The sequence below is a fragment of the Denticeps clupeoides genome, unplaced genomic scaffold (assembly GCF_900700375.1).
Source record: "Denticeps clupeoides unplaced genomic scaffold, fDenClu1.1, whole genome shotgun sequence".
Classification (NCBI taxonomy): Eukaryota; Metazoa; Chordata; class Actinopteri; order Clupeiformes; family Denticipitidae; genus Denticeps; species Denticeps clupeoides.
In genome coordinates, this window is record NW_021629859.1 from 1 (window position 1) to 23945 (window position 23945).

The 23945-nt window shown below is 48.6% G+C and overlaps 2 protein-coding genes and 1 pseudogene across 2 annotated transcripts; 1 reads left to right on the forward strand and 2 right to left on the reverse strand.

The window, feature by feature from the left end:
• Positions 1-1850: 1850 nt before the first annotated feature.
• On the reverse strand, positions 1851-8358 carry LOC114776078 (multifunctional procollagen lysine hydroxylase and glycosyltransferase LH3-like; annotated as a pseudogene).
• Positions 8359-11849: 3491 nt separating this feature from the next.
• On the forward strand, positions 11850-14326 carry LOC114776080 (asialoglycoprotein receptor 1-like). Its single transcript, XM_028966689.1, has 7 exons — positions 11850-11977; positions 12069-12173; positions 12251-12322; positions 12480-12572; positions 12685-12833; positions 13764-13873; positions 13950-14326. Exons 3-7 carry the CDS (start codon positions 12271-12273, stop codon positions 14110-14112), a joined length of 567 nt encoding a protein of 188 aa, XP_028822522.1. The 5' UTR covers positions 11850-11977; positions 12069-12173; positions 12251-12270; the 3' UTR covers positions 14113-14326.
• Positions 14327-15963: 1637 nt separating this feature from the next.
• On the reverse strand, positions 15964-17018 carry LOC114776084 (BTB/POZ domain-containing protein KCTD21-like). Its single transcript, XM_028966692.1, has one exon. The coding sequence runs from the start codon at positions 16918-16920 to the stop codon at positions 16102-16104; it is 819 nt and encodes a 272-aa protein (XP_028822525.1). The 5' UTR covers positions 16921-17018; the 3' UTR covers positions 15964-16101.
• Between the last annotated feature and the right edge of the window lie 6927 nt (positions 17019-23945).

Here is a 23945-nt window from a genome sequence, read left to right on the forward strand (position 1 = left end):
CACACACACACACACACACACACACACACACACAGAAATATACACATGTTCAAATACACACACACACACAGAAATATTACACATGTTCAAATACACAGACACACACACAGAAATATTACACATGTTCAAATACACACACACACACAGAAATATTACACATGTTCAAACACACACACACACACACACACACACACACACACACAGAAATATTACACATGTTCAAATACACACACACACACAGAAATATTACACATGTTCAAATACACAGACACACACACAGAAATATTACACATGTTCAAATACACACACACACACAGAAATATTACACATGTTCAAATACACACACACACACACACACACAGAAATATACACATGTTCAAATACACACACACACACAGAAATATTACACATGTTCAAATACACAGACACACACAGAAATATTACACATGTTCAAATACACACACACACACAGAAATATTACACATGTTCAAATACACACACACACCACACACAACACCACACACACACACACCGAAATATTACACATGTTCAAATAACACACACACACAACACACACAGAAATATTACACATGTTCAAATTACACACACACACACACAGAAATATTACACATGTTCAAAATACAACCACACACACACAGAAATATTACACATGTTTAAATACACACACACACACACACACAAGAAAATATTACACATGTTCAAATACACACACACACACACAGAAATATACACATGTTCAAATACACACACACACACACACAGAAATATTACACATGTTCAAATACACACACACACACACACACACAGAAATATTACACATGTTCAAATACACACACACACACACACACAGAAATATTACACATGTTCAAATACACACACACACACACACACACACAGAAATATTACACATGTTCAAATACACACACACACACACACACACAGAAATATTACACATGTTCAAATACACACACACACACACACACAGAAATATTACACATGTTCAAATACACACACACACACACACACACACAGAAATATTACACATGTTCAAATACACACACACACACACACACACACACACAGAAATATTACACATGTTCAAATACACACACACACACACACACACAGAAATATTACACATGTTCAAATACACACACACACACACACACACAGAAACATTACACATGTTCAAATACACACACACACACACACACACACAGAAATATTACACATGTTCAAATACACACACACACACACACAGAAAATATTACACATGTTCAATACATACACACACACACACAAGAAAATTACACATGTTCAAATACACACACACACACACACAGAAATATTACACATGTTCAAATACACACACACACACACAGACAGAAATATTACACATGTTCAAATACACACACACACACACAGACAGAAATATTACACATGTTCAATACACACACACACCAACAGACAGACAATATTACACTGTTCAACACACACACACAGACATATTACACATGTTCAAATACACAGACACACACACACACACACACACACAGACATATTACACATGTTCAAATACACAGACACACACACACACACACACACACACACACACAGACATATTACACATGTTCAAATACACAGACACACACACACAGAAATATTACACACGTTCAAACACACAAAGATACACACACACACACAGAAATATTACAAACGTTCAAACACACAAAGATACACACACACAGAAATATTACACACGTTCAAACACACACACACACACAGACAGAAATATTACACATGTTCAAATACACACACACACACACAGAAATATTACACACGTTCAAACACACAAAGATACACACACACACAGAAATATTACACACGTTCAAATACACACACAGAAATATTACACACGTTCAAACACACAAAGATACACACACACACAGACCGTGTTTTTGCCATTTGACCACATGCCAAAATTCTCCATGGTCTCCACCAGTTCATCACACATCTGCTCAGAGAAGACTGGAAACCAGTAAACATCTGGGCAGGGCTGGAGATAAAGGCGCAGCGATTAGAAGTCCAGCCGTGAACGTCATCGATGAACCATGTCAGCAGAACCTCCTCACCTGCTCCACCACCTTCTCATCTTCTTCAAAGATCCTGGAGTAATTCTCATGGATGTACTTCTCCCTCCAGTCCTGCAGGATGACATTTCCAGCATTTACCAGACGGCCTTATCCAGAGGGACTTACAGTCAGTAGTGACAGGGACAGTCCCCCCCTAGAGACACTCAGGGTTAAGTGTCCTGCTCAGGGACACGATGGTAGTAAGTGGGGTTTGAACCTGGGTCTTCTGGTTCATAGTTGACGTCTAAGTTGTGTGTGTGTGTGTGTGTGTGTGTTTACCACAGGATTGTCGAATATCTGCCACAAGTCTGGGTGCAGGCGACTGGTGTTGTAGCTGCTGGAGGAGACAAGGCGGCCGAACTCGTCTCTGTTGGACACGTACATGAACACTCCCTGTAGACACACGGAGACAGACACATCAGCATCGTCATGAAACAGATCTCACACTCACACACACACACACACACACACACACACACACCTGGTCTCGCACTGCTCTGCAGAACACCATGTCTGGATCCATTCCCTCCTGCTGGTACAAACTGGCCTCGGCCAGGCGAGAGCGCAGCGTGGCACCGTGGATCATGTAGACCTGCGTCAGGTACGGGACGTTCCACACGCCGCTGAGAGCGAGGGAGGCGGTGAGCGTCACCTGACTAGCACGGGCCCGCCCACCCAGGCTCCGCCCACCGCATCATACTCACATGCGTTTGCCCTGCACGATGTCGATGTAGTCCTCCGAGCGCGAGTAAAAGCCCTCCGGACTCAGGGCGCCCCCAGAAGTTGGACCACAGCTTCCATGGCGGGAGATCATGGGCGCGATCACAGGCCTGAGGGACGAAGAGAGAGAAGAACTAAGTAGCTCTTCGAAACAGCTTCAATCTTCAATCTGTAGATGGTGTAATGGTGTTGTAACCATGGAAACAGTCATTGGTTAGCCATTATTCCCATCCCACATGTAAGAGCAGGTGGTGTTCCTACTTGTTCTCCTCGATGAGAATGCGCAGAACATCTGGGTTGGTGAGGGCCACTTCCGAATCCACGCTGAAGTAGTAATCACACGAGGGGTCCTTCCTACAGGCCTCACTGCAACACACCGCGCAGTGTTCAGTACGGGCGAGAACCCACGCCGTGATTTGGCCGTGGTGACACTCACACTGCCATGGCTCTGGCCTGATCGTTGCTGCAGGTTCTCCTCCGGCCCCACGATGGTGGCCGAGGGGAACAGGGCGCGGTGCTGCGTCCAGAACCGCTCAACGTGCTGTTCGTGATAAACCACCTGTTAACGTACAAGAGCGGAGTTTAGTGGGGACCCGGGACCACGTGTGCGACGTGGGTCTGTGTGAACGTACGTTGTTGTGTATGAAGAGCCGTAGGCGTGTGTATGGATAATTGAAGGTTGTGAGTCGTTTGAGAAACTCCTCCAGGAACGGAGTTGGCTGTTCAATGAAGACAGCAACATGGACAACAGGCATCTCCTCGTCCTGCAACACACAAACGCACGTATTAACCAGGAAGATCCTTGCCGGGACACAGATTCACACCAAGATGGAGAGACACAGACGGGCACGTCGCTGAGGTCCAGCAGGTTGTCATCGCAGTTCCCACAGCCGTGTTCGTAGGTCCACGCCCGTCGGAACGTAGTTCCCCAGGTAGTTCAGCTGCAGCTGTCGCGATACGTTGAGTTAAACGGCCCGTTACGATGGTATCCGCTACGATCCCATTATAACCCTTCCCAGTTCTCTACCTTGGTGGGCCCGTTGCCATGGATGATGACCGGAAGCGTGTCGTAAGCCACGTTGCGTGCTCGGACACGGGCCTTCTCGAACTTCAGCACAACCTCCTCTGCAACGCAAACACACTTTCAAATGCTAATGTGTGAAATGTCCTCGTTACTATCCTGGTCCCCATTGGGTTGTTACACACTAGGTCCTCACTAACGAGTGTAAGTAGGTTTTTCTTACCAATGGCTCCATTGAGGTTCTGAAACAGACTTGAGCGATGATCCAGCGTCATGTTGAATCGCGTCTGCATGCACAAAATCCCGTCATCATCATCATCATCATCATCATATTGTGATCTGGTTGCAAGAAACACACACTCACCCTCTGCTCTTTGTCCAGATAGATTTTTGTGTAGAAGAGTTGATCGTCGTCATTGTCTTTGTATTTCCACTGCTGCACAATGCCGTAGAGGTCTCGCGCATAGCCGATGAACCCTAGACACCCCGACACCAGAAGAGCACCGAGATCAGATCCCTGTGAAAGTGGGGCATGCCGTTGTGAACACACACGCACCTCCAGAGTTCAGGTAGCGTTTGCCCGTGTGCACCGGTGGGTATTTGGGCGAGAGGCGCTGGTCCGGCCAGCAGAAGCCCTCAGCAGAGAAGATGACCCTGTGGGAGATCCGGGAGAACTTCCAGAGGAGCTCCTGCGGCCCACTGGCAAAGATCACATCATAACTACAGGAGGAGAGAGAGAGACGGAGAGGGAGTTATAAATCACAAGCACACACATAAGCGTTGGATAGAGCAGGACGTGCGGGTGTAAATGTGTGTGTGTGTGTGTGTGTGTGGTGGTTCCACCTCACTACGGGTGGGTGTGCTCCATGACAACTAATCACAGCTTGGGCCACTAGATTCAAAGCAATCAGGGCGGAGGGAGTGTCACTTCAGCCTCATCCAAAGGTCACATGGTCTCTGGATGGGTGGGTGTGGCCTATATTTGCCAAGAAAGGTTGTGGATTTAAATCCAAAAACACCAAAGTGCTACCGAGGTCCCCTTGATGAAGGTCCCGTCCCCACACGCTGCTCCCCGGGCGCCCCCACTACTCACCAAGAGTGATGGTTAAATAAAGAGGACACATTTCACCGTGTGCTGTGCTGCAGTGTTTCACAATGACAACCACTTCACTTTTTCACTTTCAAATAAAGTAGGCAAAGACGCACACACACACACACACACACACTGACCTGTCGACGAAAAGTATAACCAGGTCCTGCTTGTCAGTGTGTTTCTGCAGTTCCTTCTTCAGCCAACGAACCTTCTGACCCCCCCCAACGGTCCGAGCAACATCTCCACCTTTCCACTCCTCACCCAGTCCAAGCACCTAGACACACACACAAGAAGGGGCAGTAATATAACTACACAGTAATATAACCTTCTGGGGTCAGAAAGCGTGAACACCAACTTCATGCCATTACTAAATGCAATATTCAAGTAAATTGTTTGTAGTTGTGCATGCTTGTAGTGTCCAGTATGATGGACAGACCTTCACAGTGTAGTTGAACTCCCTGGCCGTCCTCATGAAACGGTTGAAGCCATCAGTCTCCTCCGTAGCAGCAGTGAGGACCAGAAGGTTCTCTGTAGAGACAGAAATCAAACCATCTCACAATCTCACATCAGTAACTTCCACCGAGCGGAGAAAACATGGTTCTTAAAGCGATGGCCTACAAGAGAGCACGGTCCACGCCGATCCGGTCACCGTACCGACCATACCAGACCAAGCAGACCACGCCGATCCTGCCACCGTACCGACCAGACCAGACCGAGCAGACCACGCCGATCCTGCCACCGTACCGACCATACCAGACCGAGCAGACCACGCCGATCCGGCCACCGTACCGACCATACCAGACCAAGCAGACCACGCCGATCCTGCCACCGTACCGACCATACCGGACCGAGCAGACCACGCCGATCCTGCCACCGTACCGACCATACCAGACCGAGCAGACCACGCCGATCCTGCCACCGTAATGACCATACCAGACCGAGCAGACCACGCCGATCCTGCCACCGTACCGACCATACCAGACCGAGCAGACCACGCCGATCCTGCCAATGTACCGACCATACCAGACCGAGCAGACCACGCCGATCCTGCCACCGTACCGACCATACCAGACCGAGCAGACCACGCCGATCCTGCCACCGTAATGACCATACCAGACCGAGCAGACCACGCCGATCCTGCCACCGTACCGACCAGACCAGACCGAGCAGACCACGCCGATCCTGCCAATGTACCGACCATACCAGACCGAGCAGACCACGCCGATGCTGCCACCGTACCGACCAGACCAGACCGAGCAGACCACGCCGATCCTGCCAATGTACCGACCATACCAGACCGAGCAGACCACGCCGATCCTGCCACCGTACCGACCATACCGGACCGAGCAGACCACGCCGATCCGGCCACCGTACCGACCATACCAGACCGAGCAGACCACGCCGATCCTGCCACCATACCGACCAGACCAGACCGAGCAGACCACGCCGATCCTGCCACCGTACCGACCAGACCAGACCGAGCAGACCACGCCGATCCTGCCAATGTACCGACCATACCAGACCGAGCAGACCACGCCGATCCTGCCACCGTACCGACCAGACCAGACCGAGCAGACCACGCCGATCCTGCCAATGTACCGACCATACCAGACCGAGCAGACCACGCCGATCCTGCCACCGTACCGACCATACCGGACCGAGCAGACCACCGCCGATCCGGTCACCGTACCGACCATACCAGACCCGAGCAGACCACGCCGATCCGGCCACCGTACCGACCAGACCAGACCGAGCAGACCACGCCGATCCTGCCACCGTAATGACCATACCAGACCGAGCAGACCACGCCGATCCTGCCACCGTAATGACCATACCAGACCGAGCAGACCACGCCGATCCTGCCACCGTACCGACCAGACCAGACCGAGCAGACCACGCCGATCCTGCCACCGTAATGACCATACCAGACCAAGCAGACCACGCCGATCCTGCCACCGTACCGACCATACCAGACCGAGCAGACCACGCCGATCCTGCCACCGTACCGACCATACCAGACCGAGCAGACCACGCCGTCCGGCCACCGTAACGACCATACCGTACCGAGGCAGACCACGCCGATCCTGCCACCGTACCGACCATACCAGACCGAGCAGACCACTCCGATCCGGCCACCGTACCGCCAGACCGAGCAGACCACCGCCGATCCGGTCACCGTACCGACCAAACAGACCGAGCAGACCACGCCGATCCGGCCACCGTACCGACCATACCAGACCGAGCAGACCACGCCGATCCGGCCACCGTACCGACCATACCAGACCGAGCAGACCACGCCGATCCTGCCACCGTACCGACCAGACCAGACCAAGCAGACCACGCCGATCCGGTCACCGTACCGACCATACCAGACCGAGCAGACCACGCCGATCCGGTCACCGTACCGACCAGACCAGACCGAGCAGACCACGCCGATCCGGTCACCGTACCGACCATACCAGACCGAGCAGACCACGCCGATCCGGGCCACCGTACCGACCAGACCCGTACCGAGCAGACCACCCGAGCAGACCACGCCGATCCGTCACCGTTCCGACGTATACCAGAACGAGCAGACCACGACGATCCGGCACCCGTACCGACCAGACACCCGGTTTTTTTTAAACCGAGCAGACCACGCCGATCCTGCCCACCGTACCGACCCATACCAGGACCGAGCAGACCACGCCGATCCTTGCCACGTACCCGACCATACCGGACAGAGCAGGACCACGACGATCCGGCCACACTGCGCCACGCCGACTTACACTGGACCGAGCAGACCACGCCGATCCGGCCCACCGTTACCGACTACATCGAAGCCGCGGACTATGGCCAGACCATTCCAGCACCGCCACCAACCACACCGGGGACCGAGCCAACTAGAGCGATCCGGCCACCGGACCGAGCCGACCACACTGAGACGACCATAACGGACCGCCCCAACTACGCCGGACCGAGCCGACTACGACGATCCGGCCACGGGACCGAGAAGATCCGGGCCCCGGACCGCATCAACAGACGAGTTTGATGAATAAACTACCGAAATCGACCAGATCGGTGAAAAGTTCGGTTCCCAGGTGGTTTATTTGTGTTTTATTCAGTAATAATAAAACCGGCCTGTAAACACGGACAAGTCCAGATTCGCCGCCGCGGCCCTGCAGGATCGGCCGGCGTCGCCTTACCGGGAGAGACGGGCCTGGGCTCGGCCGCGCAGCTCCAGAAGAGCCCGCAGAGCAGGGCGAGGCGGCTCAGTTGCATGGCCGGTCGCGGATACCGAGTCCCGGAGCGGAGCGGCGCGGAGCGGAGCGACGGTCCCCGCTGTCTCGGTAACGGAGCGAAATCCCGTTCTGTCGAGGCTGCGCGCAACTCTCGCGGAACGTGGACAGGACCCGCCCACTCCCGGGTCACGGCCAATGAAGGCGGAGCTCGCTTTGATTGACACGCCGAAAGCCAATCGCTGGAAAGAACACGAAGATCCCCGGCCAACCAGCGGAGGCCAGATGGACGCGCTTCCTCCGAGGTGCCCGGCGCCCCGCGGCCGCAGAAGAGTTCGTGACGGAGGCGACGGTGGTCGGCGGTGCCACGTGTGAGGAATCCCAGCAGCCAGGAATCCGCTCGGGGGTGGGGTGTGTGCCCGCATTCCCCCGAGGAATGTCCCCAGGCCCCCGCTCAGGCATTCATCTGATCATGGCACGGAAAAGCAGTTTTCCTGCTTTACTGGGATTATAAATACCCTGTGAGATTGGGAGTAGGACATCATGATGAAACTGTGGTATGAAAGAGCTCAGGGTTAAAGGTCAGAGAAGGTTCATTATAATAATCATATACAGTACAGGCCAAACGTCTGGGCATCTTCTCATTCAACGTGTCTTCTTTATCTTCATGACCATTTACGTTGGTAGATTCTCACTGAAGGCATCAGAACTATGAATGAACACATGTGGAGTTCTGTACTTAACAAAAAAAAGGTGAAATAAGTGAAAACATGTTTTATATTCTAGTTTCTTTGCTCTGATTACTGCTTGCACACTCTTGGCATTCTCTCGATGAGCTTCAAGAGGTCGTCACCTGAAATGCTTCTCCAACAGTCTTGAAGGAGTTCCCAGAGGTGTTTAGCACTTGTTGGCCCAGCTCACCCCAAACCATCTGGACTGGGTTCAGGTCCGGTGACTGTGGAGGTCAGGTCTCCACTTTTTGTTAAGTACAGAACTCCACATGTGTTCATTCATAGTTTTGATGCCTTCAGTGAGAATCTACCAACGTAAATAGTCATGAAGATAAAGAAAACATGTTGAATGAGAAGGTGTCCAGACTTTTGGCCTGGACTGTACATACACAGATGAGATGACTAAACTGAACATGAATTCAGACTTGTTTGGTGATGCCACGTAGACTTTAGAGCCTGGCAAACACACACACACGCACACACACACACACACCATGTTTACAATTCAAAGGTTGTGTCTTTGCAAACACACACACACACACACACTCGCTGTACCTTTACATGCACAGTAATCCATAATATAATAAGAAAGTGACAGTATGAAGTGACGTTAATTTAATTTGACCGTTAATATACATGTGACAGTGTGAAGTGCCGTTAATATTAAAAATGTGAACACATACAGAATAAAACACGTCTTACTTCTCTCTGGTTGGGTCACTCTCTCTCTCTCGCACACACACACACACACACACACACACACACACCCAGAACCCAGGATCGACAGCTGCGAGGTGGACGGTGAGGTAAGGGGAATAATCGTGAATAATCGTGCTCATGTGTAGATGCATTAAAACACCAGTGAGTTTCATGTAGACATATTACAGGGTACACTGGGTCTGGATAAATGTATTTATTGCATGTATATAATGATTGTACATATATAACTGATTGTATATATGTAATTGTATTCAGGGTACAGATCTTTTTCCCATGGTCACAATCAGCACACTGTGGTCCATGATGGAACTCAGGCTCAACACATTTTACCCACATAACAGGATGGCAGGGACAGGTGCGGGTTTTGAGACCCAGTCCCCCTCCGCGGAAGGTGGACAAATCGCTGCCTCCTTCATTTCCGATGGAGGAATGACATCAGTTGTCACAGTAAAAAGTGGTGACAGCGGAGCAGCAACTTCACACACAATCTGGCAACATTGGAAATTCCGTATTCTGTTACAGTGCTCAGAATACTTTTAGAATACGTGTAAAGGACCATGGACTATAAAGATCTGACGGAAAGACCAGGGTTTCGGTTCATTTGGAAGTGTCTTCATTTCAGGTGGACACGTACGAGAAACTGCTCTGTGTGTCCCTGCGCCATGAAGGACGATACGAACAGACTGACCAACGTGAGCAATGATTATCACGACGACCTCCAGCCCACAGAGAGCAGCGAGGAGCAGTCGTTCTGGAAGACAGGTAGACGCACAGTCCCTATGGGGCGAAACGTCTTGTCACTTGTGTACAAGTTGAGCTCAAGTGCGGCTGAAATATATTTCTAATCAAGATACATGAAACGGCGCATTTTATTCCCAACAGCTTTTGTAATAATGTTTCAGTGCAAAAGGAAACTGTCAAAAAGTATTCCAATATTCAAAGCTTGGTCAATTTTTGCAAGGACATAAGTGTTGTGTCCTTGTCATATGACCGTCACCTGTGACTAATAATGGATCAATTATGTCTCAGGTGTGTATAAAAAGAACATCAGTACACTAGACCTTCACATCAACTGCAACTAGACCTCTGCAAACATGCCTCACATTCACCCTGAGACTAAAGTGTTGATTATCAAGAAGCTGAAGACCAGATCCACTGCTGATGTGGCAGACACCTTCAATGTGTCTCAGCGTCTAGTACAGAGGACAAGCCCTGGTCAGGCAGACCCCGCTCGAGAGGACTGTTTGTTGGCTCGAAAATCCAAGGCCCATTTCCCACTGCAGCAGAGCTCCACGAGACCTGGTCACCTGAAGTCCCTGTGTCAACCAGAACAATTTGTCTCGAAATGTCCTCCATGGTGGAATCAGTGCCCAGAAACCAGCACTACACAAAAGACAATTGAAAAACCGTGTGGCATTTGCCAGGGCCCACAGCCTGCTAAAAGGATGAACGCTGGAAACGTGGCAGAAGGAGGATTTTTCAGATGAATCTTCAAATATTGCAGGAGACCTACTGGAGCCCACATGGGTCCGAGATTCCCCCAGAAAACAGTGAAGGTTGGTGGTGGAAAAATCATGGTCTGGGGTTCCATCCAGTATGGGGGTGTGTGAGAGATCTGCAGGGTGGAAGGCAACATGCCAAGAAATCTTAGCTACCTTTTTATATTCCGAACCATAAAAGTGGCCAAATTCTGCAGCAGGATGGTGCTCCATCACATACTTCCATCTCCACATCAAAGTTCCTCAAGGCGAAGATGATCAAGATGCTCCAGGATTGGCCAGCCCAGTCACCAGACATGAACATCATTGAGCATGTGTGGAGTAGGATGAAAGAGGAAGCGTGGAAGATGAAACCAAATAATACTGAGGAACTCTGGGAGGCCTGCAAGACTGATTTATTTGCTGTTCCTGATGACTTCAGCAATAAATAGTTTGAATCCTTGCCAAACCACATGGATGCGGTCCTTCAAGCTCATGGAAGTCATACAAGATATTACATTTGGATCTCACAGCCTCACGACTTAATTTGCTGACATATTTTTGTATTTGCAGTAAATTTGTTCAATTTCTTTATAGGCGACAAAACGTTTTTCTTGCCAGAATGTGACCTTTCTGTCTTGATTAAATGATTAATCGTTTTTTTTTTAATATATTGTGTTGAGATTAAGTGTTGTAGGTGTGTGTGTGTGTGTGTGTGTGTAGAGCCTGTGTCACAGTTTCCTGCTCCACCCATCATCAGTAGGCCTCAGCTGAGACAGGCCGTGTTCTTCTCTCTCACTGCTGTTGTGCTGATCGCCCTCATCATCACTGTGGCAGTGAACAGTAAGAAGCACACACACACACACACACACACACACACACACACACGCACTTGCTGACCGGTGTACTGCTCTCTCTCTCGCTCTCTGTGTAGATAGGAAGGTTGTCGGTGGTTTTGGTTCAGCAGAGAAGAAGGTGGCGAATCTCAGTCACAGTCTGCAGGATGTCCTGTCACAGATAAAGGCTGGAAAAGTGAAGCGTGAGTAATTTACACACGCGTGCACACGCGCCATGAATACACACATGCAGACGTCAACACCAGCCTCCCTGTTCCAGAGGGAGAAACCGATTCCGAGATGGAAAGGCTCAGCAGCTCCCTGCAGTCAGCAAAAGAGGACCTGGCGCAGGGTACGAGTCGGCCGCGCGTGTAAATCCACCGCGCGTGTAAATCCACCGCGCGTGTAAATCCTCCGCGCGTGTAAATCCACCGCGCGTGTAAATCCACCGCGCGTGTAAATCCTCCGCGCGTGTGTTCCTGAGTGTGTGTGTGTGTGTGTGTGTTCAGTGTCTGATTCCCTGACAGCGTTGGATGACTTGACGTCGATAAAGAAAACCCTGTCAGAGCTCCAGTGCAGTTTCAACAGATTCATCAGGAACAGTGAGTTGTGGATCTGGGTGTCCTGGGAACCAGTAGAAAATGTATTAAAATCATAATTAAAAGATAAATGATTTCTGTGTGTGTGTGTGTGTGTGTGTGTGTGTGTTTGGAGATACGGAGGCTTGTTGTCCACTGGGCTGGGATCTGTACTCCAGAAACTGTTATTACTTCTCAACCAACGGCATGTCGTGGCACCGAGCCAGAGACCACTGCACCAGCCGCGGGGCGTCGCTGCTGGTGCTTCAGAGCGCAGACGAGAGGGTAACCCAACACCACCCAACACCTCCCAACACTTCCCAATTCTTCCCAACACTACTCAACACTACCCAACACAGTCTCAACACCACCCAAAACAACCCAACATCACCCAATTCTTCCCAACACTACTCAACACTACCCAACACAGTCTCAACACCACCCAAAACAAACCAACACCTCCCAACACCTCCCAACACTTCCCAACACTTCCCAACACTACTCAACACTACCCAACACAGTCTCAACACCACCCAAAACAACCCAACATCACCCAACACTTCCCAACACTTCCCAATTCTTCCCAACACTAATCAACACTACCCAACACAGTCTCAACACCACCCAAAACAACCCAACACCTCCCAACACCTCCCAACACTTCCCAACACTTCCCAACTCTTCCCAACACTACTCAACACTACCCAACACAGCCTCAACACCACCCAAAACAAACCAACACCTCCCAACACTTCCCAACACTTCCCAATTCTTCCCAACACTACTCAACACTACCCAACACAGCCTCAACACCACCCAAAACACCCACACATCTCACATCACCCAACACTACTCAACACTACCCATCTGCACCCAACACTACCCAAAAAAGCACAACAGAACCCAACACTACCCATCTCTACCCAAAGCAATTCAACACCTCACATCTCCACCCGACACCTCATATCTCCACCCAACACTACCCAACACAATCTCAACATCACATAAAAACAACCCAACACCACCCAACACAATCTCAAAATCACACAACACTACCCAAAACAACCCAACACAATCTCAACATCACACAAAACAACACAAACTCAACACTATCCAACACTACCCATGTCCACCTAACACTACCCCCCAAAAAACACAACAGAACCCAACACTACCCATCTCTACCGATGGGACTGATTCTTGTTGGCCTGACAGCGTTTTGTAGTCAGCCGGACAGCACCGCTCTTTTTCTGGCTTGGTCTGAGTGACGAACGCACTGGAAGCTGGGAGTGGGTGGACAGGACCCCCTACAAAATCGACAGGAGGTGTGTTCCTGTGTGTCTACATTGAAATTGTGGTAGATTGTACTTGTTGTAAGTACGTGTGTGTGTGTGTTAACAGAGAGTGGATGCCAGGTCAGCCTGATGACTGGCGACTCCACGGGTTGGAAGGCGGTGAGGATTGTGCCCATTTCCATTCTGACGGTCGTTACAATGATGACCACTGTTCTCGCCACTATCGTTACATCTGCAAGGCTCCAGTCACCGCCAACATCACACCTTAACAACGTTTTTTATACTGAGGACATGCACAATACCTCACCTCTGCTTCTCAACTGCGACGCAGTTCTCCTCATTAAGTCAAATAATTTTTTATAAATAGAAACTGGAAAATAGCGTTGATAAGGACAAAATCCCCCTTGAGATGTGCGCAAACCTTGTGGACAACTACAAGGAACGTTTGCCACAAAGGTTTGCCACCAAGTATGTTGTGCAAAAGGCACCAAATACTCATTTAATTAATGAAAATACAAATTAATGTATAAGTATTTTCAAATGCATTATTTTGTAATTATTCTTGTCTGTCACTGTTCAAATAAAACTACACTTGAAATAAAAGTCTGATTATTTCAAACGTACAGAATCTGCAGGGGTTGAAATAATTGATTATAAAAGCAGGTAAGTATTTGTTAAAACCGTGTTACCTGCCTGTGAGATACAGCCATAGTGAGTTGGAATGAACATGGGGCTCAGATCGTAGTCAGTTGTATTTATTCAGTACAGGTCTTGCACAAAAACAGGTCAACCAGGACTGTGAGGAGCAACACAGATTAACACAGACATCACGCGTTGCTGGAGGCCCCTAGTGGCCATGGGAAGTAAGTAAAACTTGTATTAGTTATTGACTTGAACATTAACTGTTAACATTAACTACGTTGCTGTAACTCCTGTCAATTCCAGCGAGGTCCATGTTGGTCTGAGTCTTCTTCATGACGGCAGGTAAATCAGGGGTGACTCTTGATCTGGGTTCTGGGGTTCATATTAAGATGGGGCTGATATGGACCACGTGTCTGGTACCTGTGTACCACCCATATGAGCGTGTTACCTGGGAAGGGGCGGAGTCACTATTAAACTGAAAGAAATGTTTGACTGATTTGTAAGCGGTTCTCGCTTAATTATTTTCAACAGCAGTATGAGAGATGTTTGCAGCGAGTGTTGCAACAGACAGATTCCCATGATGAACAGGTCGAATGGCTTGTAGTTCTGCATGTTGTTAAAGCTACAGAATGCTACCCAACACAAACTCAACATCACCCAACACTACCCATCTCTACCCAAAACAACCCAACACAAACTCAACATCACCCAACACTACCCATCTCTACCCAAAACAACCCAACACAAACTCAACATCACCCACCACCACCCATCTCCACCCAACACTACCCATCTCTACCCAAAACAACCCAACACAAACTCAACATCACCCACCACCGCCCATCTCCACCCAACACAACCCAACACAAACTCAACATCACCCAACACCACCCATCTCCACCCAACACTACCCATCTCTACCCAAAACAACCCCAACACAAACTCAACATCACCCAACACCACCCATCTCCACCCAACACTACCCATCTCTACCCAAAACAACCCAACACAAACTCAACATCACCCAACACCACCCATCTCCACCCAACACTACCCATCTCTACCCAAAACAACCCAACACAAACTCAACATCACCCAACACCACCCATCTCCACCAACACTACCCATCTCTACCCAAAACAACCCAACACAAACTCAACATCACCCAACACTACCCATCTCTACCCAAAACAACCCAACACAGACACATTCCCATGATGAACAGGTTGAATGGCTTGTAGTTCTGCATGATGTTAAAGCTACAGAATGCTACCCAACACAAACTCAACATCACCCAACACCACCCATCTCCACCCAACACTACCCATCTCTACCCAAAACAACCCAACACAAACTCATCACCCAACACCACCCATCTCCACCCAACACTACCCATCTCTACCCAAAACAACCCAACACAAACTCAACATCACCCAACACCACCCATCTCCACCCAACACTACCCATATCTACCCAAAACAACCCATCACAAACTCAACATCACCCAACACTACCCATCTCTACCCAAAACAACCCAACACAGACACATTCCCATGATGAACAGGTCGAATGGCTTGTAGTTCTGCAGAATGAGTCCATTACGAGGAGCGTTCCGCTCAGTAGCGGACAAATCGCAGCGAGCGGCAGTTCAGGATGTCGCTGGAGTCGGGGAACACCGAATCCACCCGGAACCCTTCAGCTAGCGCCACCCTCAGCAGCTCCTCCATGAACGCCCGCAGGTCGCTCAGCTCCGTCCCGGCCTCGCCGTGGAGCTCGCGGAAGCCGTGCTTCTGGTGCTGGTCCCGCGGCAGCTCCTGGGGGCACGGCGCCCATTCCAGGTGCAGGTAGTTCCGACTGCCGTCCCGGGGCCGCGGCGCAGCGGTGCCTTCCTGGCCACGGTAGGCGAAGCGGGAGCAGAGCAGGTCGACGAAGACGCGCGCCGTGCAGAAGACGGTGGCGGTGTGGACGTGGACCGAGCAGGAGCAGAGCTCGTAGTTGTCGGGGCCGCGTTTCAGGTTGAAGTGCAGCGTGCGCACGTGGCTCTCGGTGTCGACGTTCAGCATGGCGCCGCGCCCGCTCGGGCCCCCCGGCGCCAGGCCGCTCTCGCGCCGCTGGATCTCCTCCAGCAGGGGACGGATCTGGAAGAAGTCGGCCTCGCGCTTGAGCAGGGGCAGCTCGGCGAAGCCCTCGGGCAGGTCCAGGCTGTTGGAGCGGAGGTAGTTGAGGACGTAGCGGAACACCCTCCCGTCGCGGTCGATGAAGAAGTTCCCGTGCCGGTCCTTCAGCAGCGGGATCTGGCCGGTGAACATGGCGCCGAGCATGGAGTCGCGGCACCGCGTGAGCGTGTCCAGCGTGGTCACGTACACCTCGCCCCCCACGTTCACCGACACCGGGTCCTGCAGGGACTGAGGGCCTGCCGTGCTCACACTTAGCATCCTGCTGATCACGCTGCTGCAACAACAATCTTAAATCTGAACTCTCCTTGGTTTCTTCTCCTCCACAGACCAGTCACTCACACATGCCTAATGGAAGAGTCTTCACACACACACACACACACACACTCAAACTCTGCTTAGAGCCCCGACTGCAGTGCTGCATACTAATCGTCTATGCCTTATACTGTCCTGCAGAGCTGGGAGAGGAGACACAATGGTGGCTTTGTGATCGGGCCAGAGCTGAGAGTGGCTGGGTGTGTCACTCACCCATCGCTATCTTCGCACAGTTTAACCTGCTTATTTTGTGGAAATGCCTTTAATATGCATGCACTGATCAGCCGAAACATCCATCCTCTGCATACCTTGCAGTTGGCATCGTGCAACTAAATTTCAACTTCCTGATTCACCTTTCAATCCAAAATAAGTTCTTCTCTTTACTCAACCTGTATTTTAAAGTGAAAGGGAATTGATCGTCATTGTAAAACACTGCAGCACAGCAACTGGTGACACGGTGAAACGTGTCCTCTGTATTTAACCATCATTCACATTTATAGCTACAGCATTTACCAGACGCCCTTATCCAGAGTTACAGGGATAGTCCCCCCCTGGAGACACTCAGGGTTAAGTGTCCTGCTCAGGGACACGATGGTAGTAAGTGGGGTTTGAACCTGGGTCTTCTGGTTCATAGGCAACTGTGTTTCCCACTAGGCTACTACCACCCTATATATATTTATTTATTTATTACAATTCATTTACATTTTACATTTACATTTATGGCATTTATCAGACGCTCTTATCCAGAGCGACTTACAATCAGTAGTTACAGGGACAGTCCCCCTGGAGCAACTTAGGGTTAAGTGTCTTGCTCAGGGACACAATAGTATTAAGTGGGATTTGAACCTGTGACTCTGTAGTCTTCTGGTTCATAGGCAAGTGTGTTACCCACTAGGCTACTACCATCCCTTTCAAACATCATTTTAATACACAGATTTAAAATAATTCTTTCATGCTCACACTGCTGACAGATTTTATTTGAGGCTGTAAGCCTACATGAATTTCTCACAACAAATGTACTTTACTTTATTTAGCAGACGCTTTTATCCAAAGCGACATACAATAGGAAGACACCAGCAATTCTCGTTCGATTTCTATAGAATATAAGAGCCCTGATAAGGCTTAGACTTGTCATTGAAGAGCATGCTCGGAGATTGTTGGGTGCTAGACTAAGAAAAATTATAATGTATTTATACATTTTTGTATTGTTTGTGCAATGTGTACGCATGTGCGTGTGTAAGTGTTAGATTTGTCTGTAATATTTTTTGAACAAGAGGGTTTTCACCTGCTTCTTAAAAGTGGTGATAGTCTCGGCTAGTCGTGTGGAGGAGGGCAGGTTGTTCCACCAGCCAGGGACAACAACGGAGAACAGACATGATTGGAATCGGAGACCCCGTGAACAAGGAATTTTTAGTCTCCTTTCGTTTGCCGATCTGAGAGAGCGTGCAGGAGTGTAGCTAGGTAGTAGTGTGTTGATGTAGGAGGTAGTATTGTAGCTTCTGTGCAGGGGTGTAGCTAGGTAGTAGTGTGTTGATGTAGGAGGTAGTATTGTAGCTTCTGTGCAGGAGTGTAGCTAGGTAGTAGTGTGTTGATGTAGGAGGTAGTATTGTAGCTTCTGTGCAGGAGTGTAGCTAGGTAGTAGTGTGTTGATGTAGGAGGTAGTATTGTAGCTTCTGTGCAGGAGTGTAGCTAGGTAGTAGTGTGTTGATGTAGGAGGTAGTATTGTAGCTTCTGTGCAGGAGTGTAGCTAGGTAGTATTGTGTTGATGTAGGAGGTAGTATTGTAGCTTCTGTGCAGGAGTGTAGCTAGGTAGTATTGTGTTGATGTAGGAGGTAGTATTGTAGCTTCTGTGCAGGAGTGTAGCTAGGTAGTATTGTGTTGATGTAGGAGGTAGTATTGTAGCTTCTGTGCAGGAGTGTAGCTAGGTAGTAGTGTGTTGATGTAGGAGGTAGTATTGTAGCTTCTGTGCAGGAGTGTAGCTAGGTAGTAGTGTGTTGATGTAGGAGGTAGTATTGTAGCTTCTGTGCAGGAGTGTAGCTAGGTAGTATTGTGTTGATGTAGGAGGTAGTATTGTAGCTTCTGTGCAGGAGTGTAGCTAGGTAGTATTGTGTTGATGTAGGAGGTAGTATTGTAGCTTCTGTGCAGGAGTGTAGCTAGGTAGTATTGTGTTGATGTAGGAGGTAGTATTGTAGCTTCTGTGCAGGAGTGTAGCTAGGTAGTAGTGTGTTGATGTAGGAGGTAGTATTGTAGCTTCTGTGCAGGAGTGTAGCTAGGTAGTAGTGTGTTGATGTAGGAGGGCGCAGTTCCATTTACAGCCCTGTAGGCAGCATCAAGGATTTGAACTCAATGCGAGCAGCTACCGGGAGCCAGTGGAGGGAGGTAAGAAGAGGTGTAACATGTAAATGTAAAAAGTAAGAACAGCAATTAGCACACTAATATGTACAGATGAAGCAGATGTCCCCAAATAAAGTGTGGTCAGGGTTCCTCATCCAGTTTGGCTTCTCATTTCTACAGGTTCGGTGGGAGGTCAGGGGTCACGTCTGCTATGGTTCCCAGATACACAATGTTACGGTGCAAAATCTGCTGGTACCATCACCCTTGGTGAGCAGTGGGCACAGGACAGGCGTGTGGGGACGGGACCTTCATCAAGGGGACCTCGGTAGCATCTTGGCGGATTGGGATTCAATGCCTCAAAGCTGGACTCGACTAAAACTAAAACTAAGACAGGCAACCACAAAACCAGTATCGTGAAGAACAAGTGGACGGACCTCCAGGCAGGAGGTCACTGAAATGTCCCCTGCAGACTTTTTGAACAAGTTGGGGACGTGATGATGATGGCCTTCACACTCCGCTGTGTGAAGTTGAAGCTGTCATTAATGATCATCCTTAAACTGCTGCCTCTGATGATCCTAACAACAAAGTCGAGGTTTTGATTCATCTTCTGTAGACCTTCAGACCTTCCACCTGCTGTGTTTAACACTAATGACCTGCATTCACATAGAAGACGAAGACAAATACAACACAACCAGGAATTTCTCCTGTTGCACAACAAGTGGAGCAGAAGGGGAATTTGGGGGAACATCTGTGATACAATGGTACTCTTATAGGATTGTTAGATGGGAATTTACAAGATGAGCGTCTAACTTGTAACTCTTTCTTGTGATAAAATCTAACAAGAGTGAATAAAGTGGACAAGAGCGACTGACAAATACCGTGAATGTAGATGGATACAGAAGAATCAGATGTTTTTTGACCACACATGACATGTCCACTAGAACTAGACAAAAGGGAATTTAGAAATGAGGAAAAACACAGTGCCTTGTATTCCTGGTTTTAAGAGAAATAAATAAAAATCCACCATTTTACACGCATTAGCGTCTCCTGGCCTGGATTCTCCTTCCTGCTCCTGGTTTTATCTCCAGCCTGAGCTTCATAATGCAGCAGCAGGTCCTCCAGGAGGTGGATGGAGAAACGCTGATCAGTAGGTATCTCCTCTAATCCAGCACACCTGACTGCAGCCCTGGGCGCCAGGTGAGGGGCGCCAGGTGAGGACCATTTGCTGCTAATTACTGGCCTTTTAAAAGACACTCATGGAGGACAGAAGGTACGTCAGCTTCCTGCTCAAGATGGTGGCTTTAGTCTTTGTGGTCTTGGTGCTGCTTGCAGCTGCTGGTGAGTTTGGATTTTGTGTCCCTGGTTTACTCAGGAATGTTTGTCAGTAAAATGGCCTCCTAAGACAGTTTTCTCCTTCTTTATCTAGAACCTGTTGAGAACAAGCATCTTCATCCAAGCTCTGGGCTAAAAGGCAGCGTTAAAAGGTCCTCTGGTGATGCCGTGAAGACTGTCTTTGCTGTTCCTGACTCCACCATTGCCTCAGAGGTCCTCAGTGCTCCTGCCCCAGTGACCAGTGGACAGTCTGTTTCTGACGTGGGCTCCTCTGTAGACTTCACTGCTGTGCCTGTGGTATCTACTCCCTCAGAAGCCACAGGTGATCTGTTTGCTACTCCAGCAGACGTCCTAGGGTTTCCCCTGGAGAACCTCACTGCTGTGCCAGTTGACTCTGTGGTCGCCACTCCCTCAGAAAGCACTGAAGCATGGATCGCTCCATCTGACATCAAAGAGGACTTCCCCTCTTCCCTGGAGAACACCACTGTGTCGGTGGCGTTTACTCCTTCTGAAGAGGAGACTACTGAATCCACTCCAGATGATCTGGTCTCCACATCTCCTCCCTCCTTGTAGAAGCCAGTGATCTTCACAGGGACATTATTTCTCTGTTATCTGGCATGCTGCTGTTTGATGGTACAGATCCAGAATTTGTGTAGAACCTGCAGTTTTATTAAACTTCTACTCTGAGCTGCTTCTCCATTGTCGTCTGTATCTGGGTGACTGGACAGAAATTGATTTTCTTCTACATGATTACTGGAGATCAGGCGTCTCCTTCCTCAGGTGTTGAGAACGTTGTTGACCTACAAAAGCCATGTTGTGTAGGTACCGGCTCTCCAGGAGCTACTCGGTATGGTCAGCAGCTCCTAGTCTTTCCCATGTGTCACATTTAGCAAAAAAGGCAACATCAGTTTTAATACAGATCCAGGGTTCCAATTTACAGTCACAACGCTCCTGATGTTAGAAGAGCAGCCAGAGGTGATGTGGTGAGAAGAAGCTCCCTGGGAAGAATCCTTGAGAGGAACCCAGGCTCAGTAAGGTAAACCCATCCTCCTCTGGTCTCCACTGGGATGTTCATGTCCTGCATCAGCACCCTGCCGCTCTCCACGCTCTTCTCCTGTGGGGTTGTACTAGCCTGTACTTCAGGAGGAGTAGAGAAGGTGTTTCCACCGTAATTATGGTCCCAAAAGGCGAGTTTGTGGCCGCAGCCTTTGCTGCTTCATCTGCTCTCTCGCTGCTTCTTGAAAATGTCTCCTTCCCCCTTTTGCCCCCTGCGATGGCTGCAGGTTCGGTACTTCAGCAGGTCAGAAGTGGTGAGCTGGTCAGGAAGTGACCTCTACTGTCGGTGTGGACGGTTCGCAGGTGTCTGTTACCGCAGCCTGGGCTGAAGATCGTGTCGTGAAGATTCCGCCGTCACTGTTTCATGCTCCGTCACCACAGCGCGGCCGCGCCCTGTTTCAACATCTGGAAAAGTCCAGAGTCAAATTTACACCGCAGAGCGTTTCCATGAAAAGAATCACGGTGGACAGACGTCCGGTCAGGTCTTACCAACCAAACCAATTTCCAAAAAGTCCAAAAGATCTGACAAGCAAGAAACTGGCTGGTACACTCTGAAAAACGCTGGGTTGAGTCTGTTGTTGGGTTGATTTAACCCAATTTGGGTTGAAAATCGGTCTCGATCTGGGTTGGGAATGTGGACCTGAAAGAGAGCACGCACGTCACGTCAACTACCTGGGACATCAGCGAGAGGAGCCGCCATTGTCTTTGCACCGTCTTTAGTTTCTGAGGGGCGAAAAAATAACTTTCTGAGAGAAAGCCGCGGGGTTAGGAGACGGGCGGGAAAAGAATTCTGAGGCAAAAGCTGCGGGTAGAAGGACAGAGGAGACATTTTCTGCAAGCTTCACTGCTTAATCTCTTGCTAACTAACACTTGCTATGCTAACAATGCTTAATATCTTGCTAACTAACACTTGCTATGCTAACAATGCTTAATATCTTGCGACTGCATTGGGGCCAGCAATTTGTGTATACTCGCTCACACGGAGATCGGTAAGCTTTATTTTGCATATACAACGTGAAAGGGGGTTTTGGGGTTTAATGTTGTATTTTAGAAGTATACCTTTCTGTCTACATTTGTCTGTTTCTCTCAAGTTTGGACTTTTTTTGAAGGAGTTTTGCTTGCTGCAACGAGAACCATTTTGTGGATGAACAAGGTGAGTTGTTTTCTCTATTCAAATTAGAATCTGCTGGAACATTTGTAGTTTGAAACATGCATTTAATTATGAGGTCATCTTAAGGGAACAGTGAGAATTTGATACTTGCAGCAATGTGTTTTTAGAGTAGCGCTCTACTTCTCTACATACAGTTTTGTAGAATTCAAATTATTTCAATGTAGGTTTGAAAAAGTAAACACCCACTTTCAACATATGCCAGTTTTTTTTTTTTTTTTTTTGCACTACTTGTTTTGTTTAAAGCCACTTTAATATGCTTTGGAAATGCAAGTACTATCTGCGAGATGAGCACAGTTTTTTAAACGTTACAGGCTAAAATATGGAACTTATGCAAGAAGGAACTAAGCCCTTTCCTTGCTTGCATCAGGAATCATGTTTGTTCTTAGACGAGAGGAGGTTGTAAAGGATGAGCCTGACATCAACCAGATGATCCAAAGCTGGCCAGTGCTTTTCACTGAAAACCAGGTTTGTGGATGTGTCCTTTAATGTTTTTTTTTAAATTATTTGTTTTACATACATGATGTTCAGAGAGGTTTATTTGTGTTATAAATAACTCTGCCTGAATATCAAAACTGAGCATATTTAATATTTTTCAGGTTTACCTGGAGTTAACAGGATTGTTGGTAGAAATTTTAAAGAAGAGTTCTTTGGTGTTCTTGATGGGTTGTGTCCAATTTTGATGGAAATTTCAAGAGGAAGACAGGTCGGATAGAAAAGCAATTAGCTCACCTGCTACAACACAATGGTGGGTTAATATTTCTCTTTTCTTCTCATAATGGTATTGATGGTTAGTTCAATACATAAACTTGTTCTCTTGTGGTATTTCTCTATATGGACAAATAAACTGATATAAGATTTATTTCCTTTGTTCTACATTCAAGTGTGTTTTATACCACTTTGCAGAGCACAGAGCCAACAGCCATTAGATGCCTTGTCCTGAGAGGACTTCTTGGAGATGATGCATCTATGTTCTTCAAGAGCAGTTCAGTGAGTAAACCCTTTCTCCATTTGTACCATTCAAATATCAAATTGTGTAATATACCACCTACTGTCACAACATGAAAGACGCCTATATATA

Excerpts from the sequence above, each read along its gene's own strand:
- LOC114776080 (XM_028966689.1), top strand. The coding sequence starts at position 12,271 with ATGGAAAGGCTCAGCAGCTCCCTGCAGTCAGCAAAAGAGGACCTGGCG. Across the intron at positions 12,323-12,479 it reads AAAAGAGGACCTGGCGCAGG|TGTCTGATTCCCTGACAGCG; the intron begins GTACGAGTCGGC and ends GTGTGTGTTCAG. Across the intron at positions 12,834-13,763 it reads TTCAGAGCGCAGACGAGAGG|CGTTTTGTAGTCAGCCGGAC; the intron begins GTAACCCAACAC and ends TTGGCCTGACAG.
- LOC114776084 (XM_028966692.1), bottom strand. The coding sequence starts at position 16,920 with ATGCTAAGTGTGAGCACGGCAGGCCCTCAGTCCCTGCAGGACCCGGTG.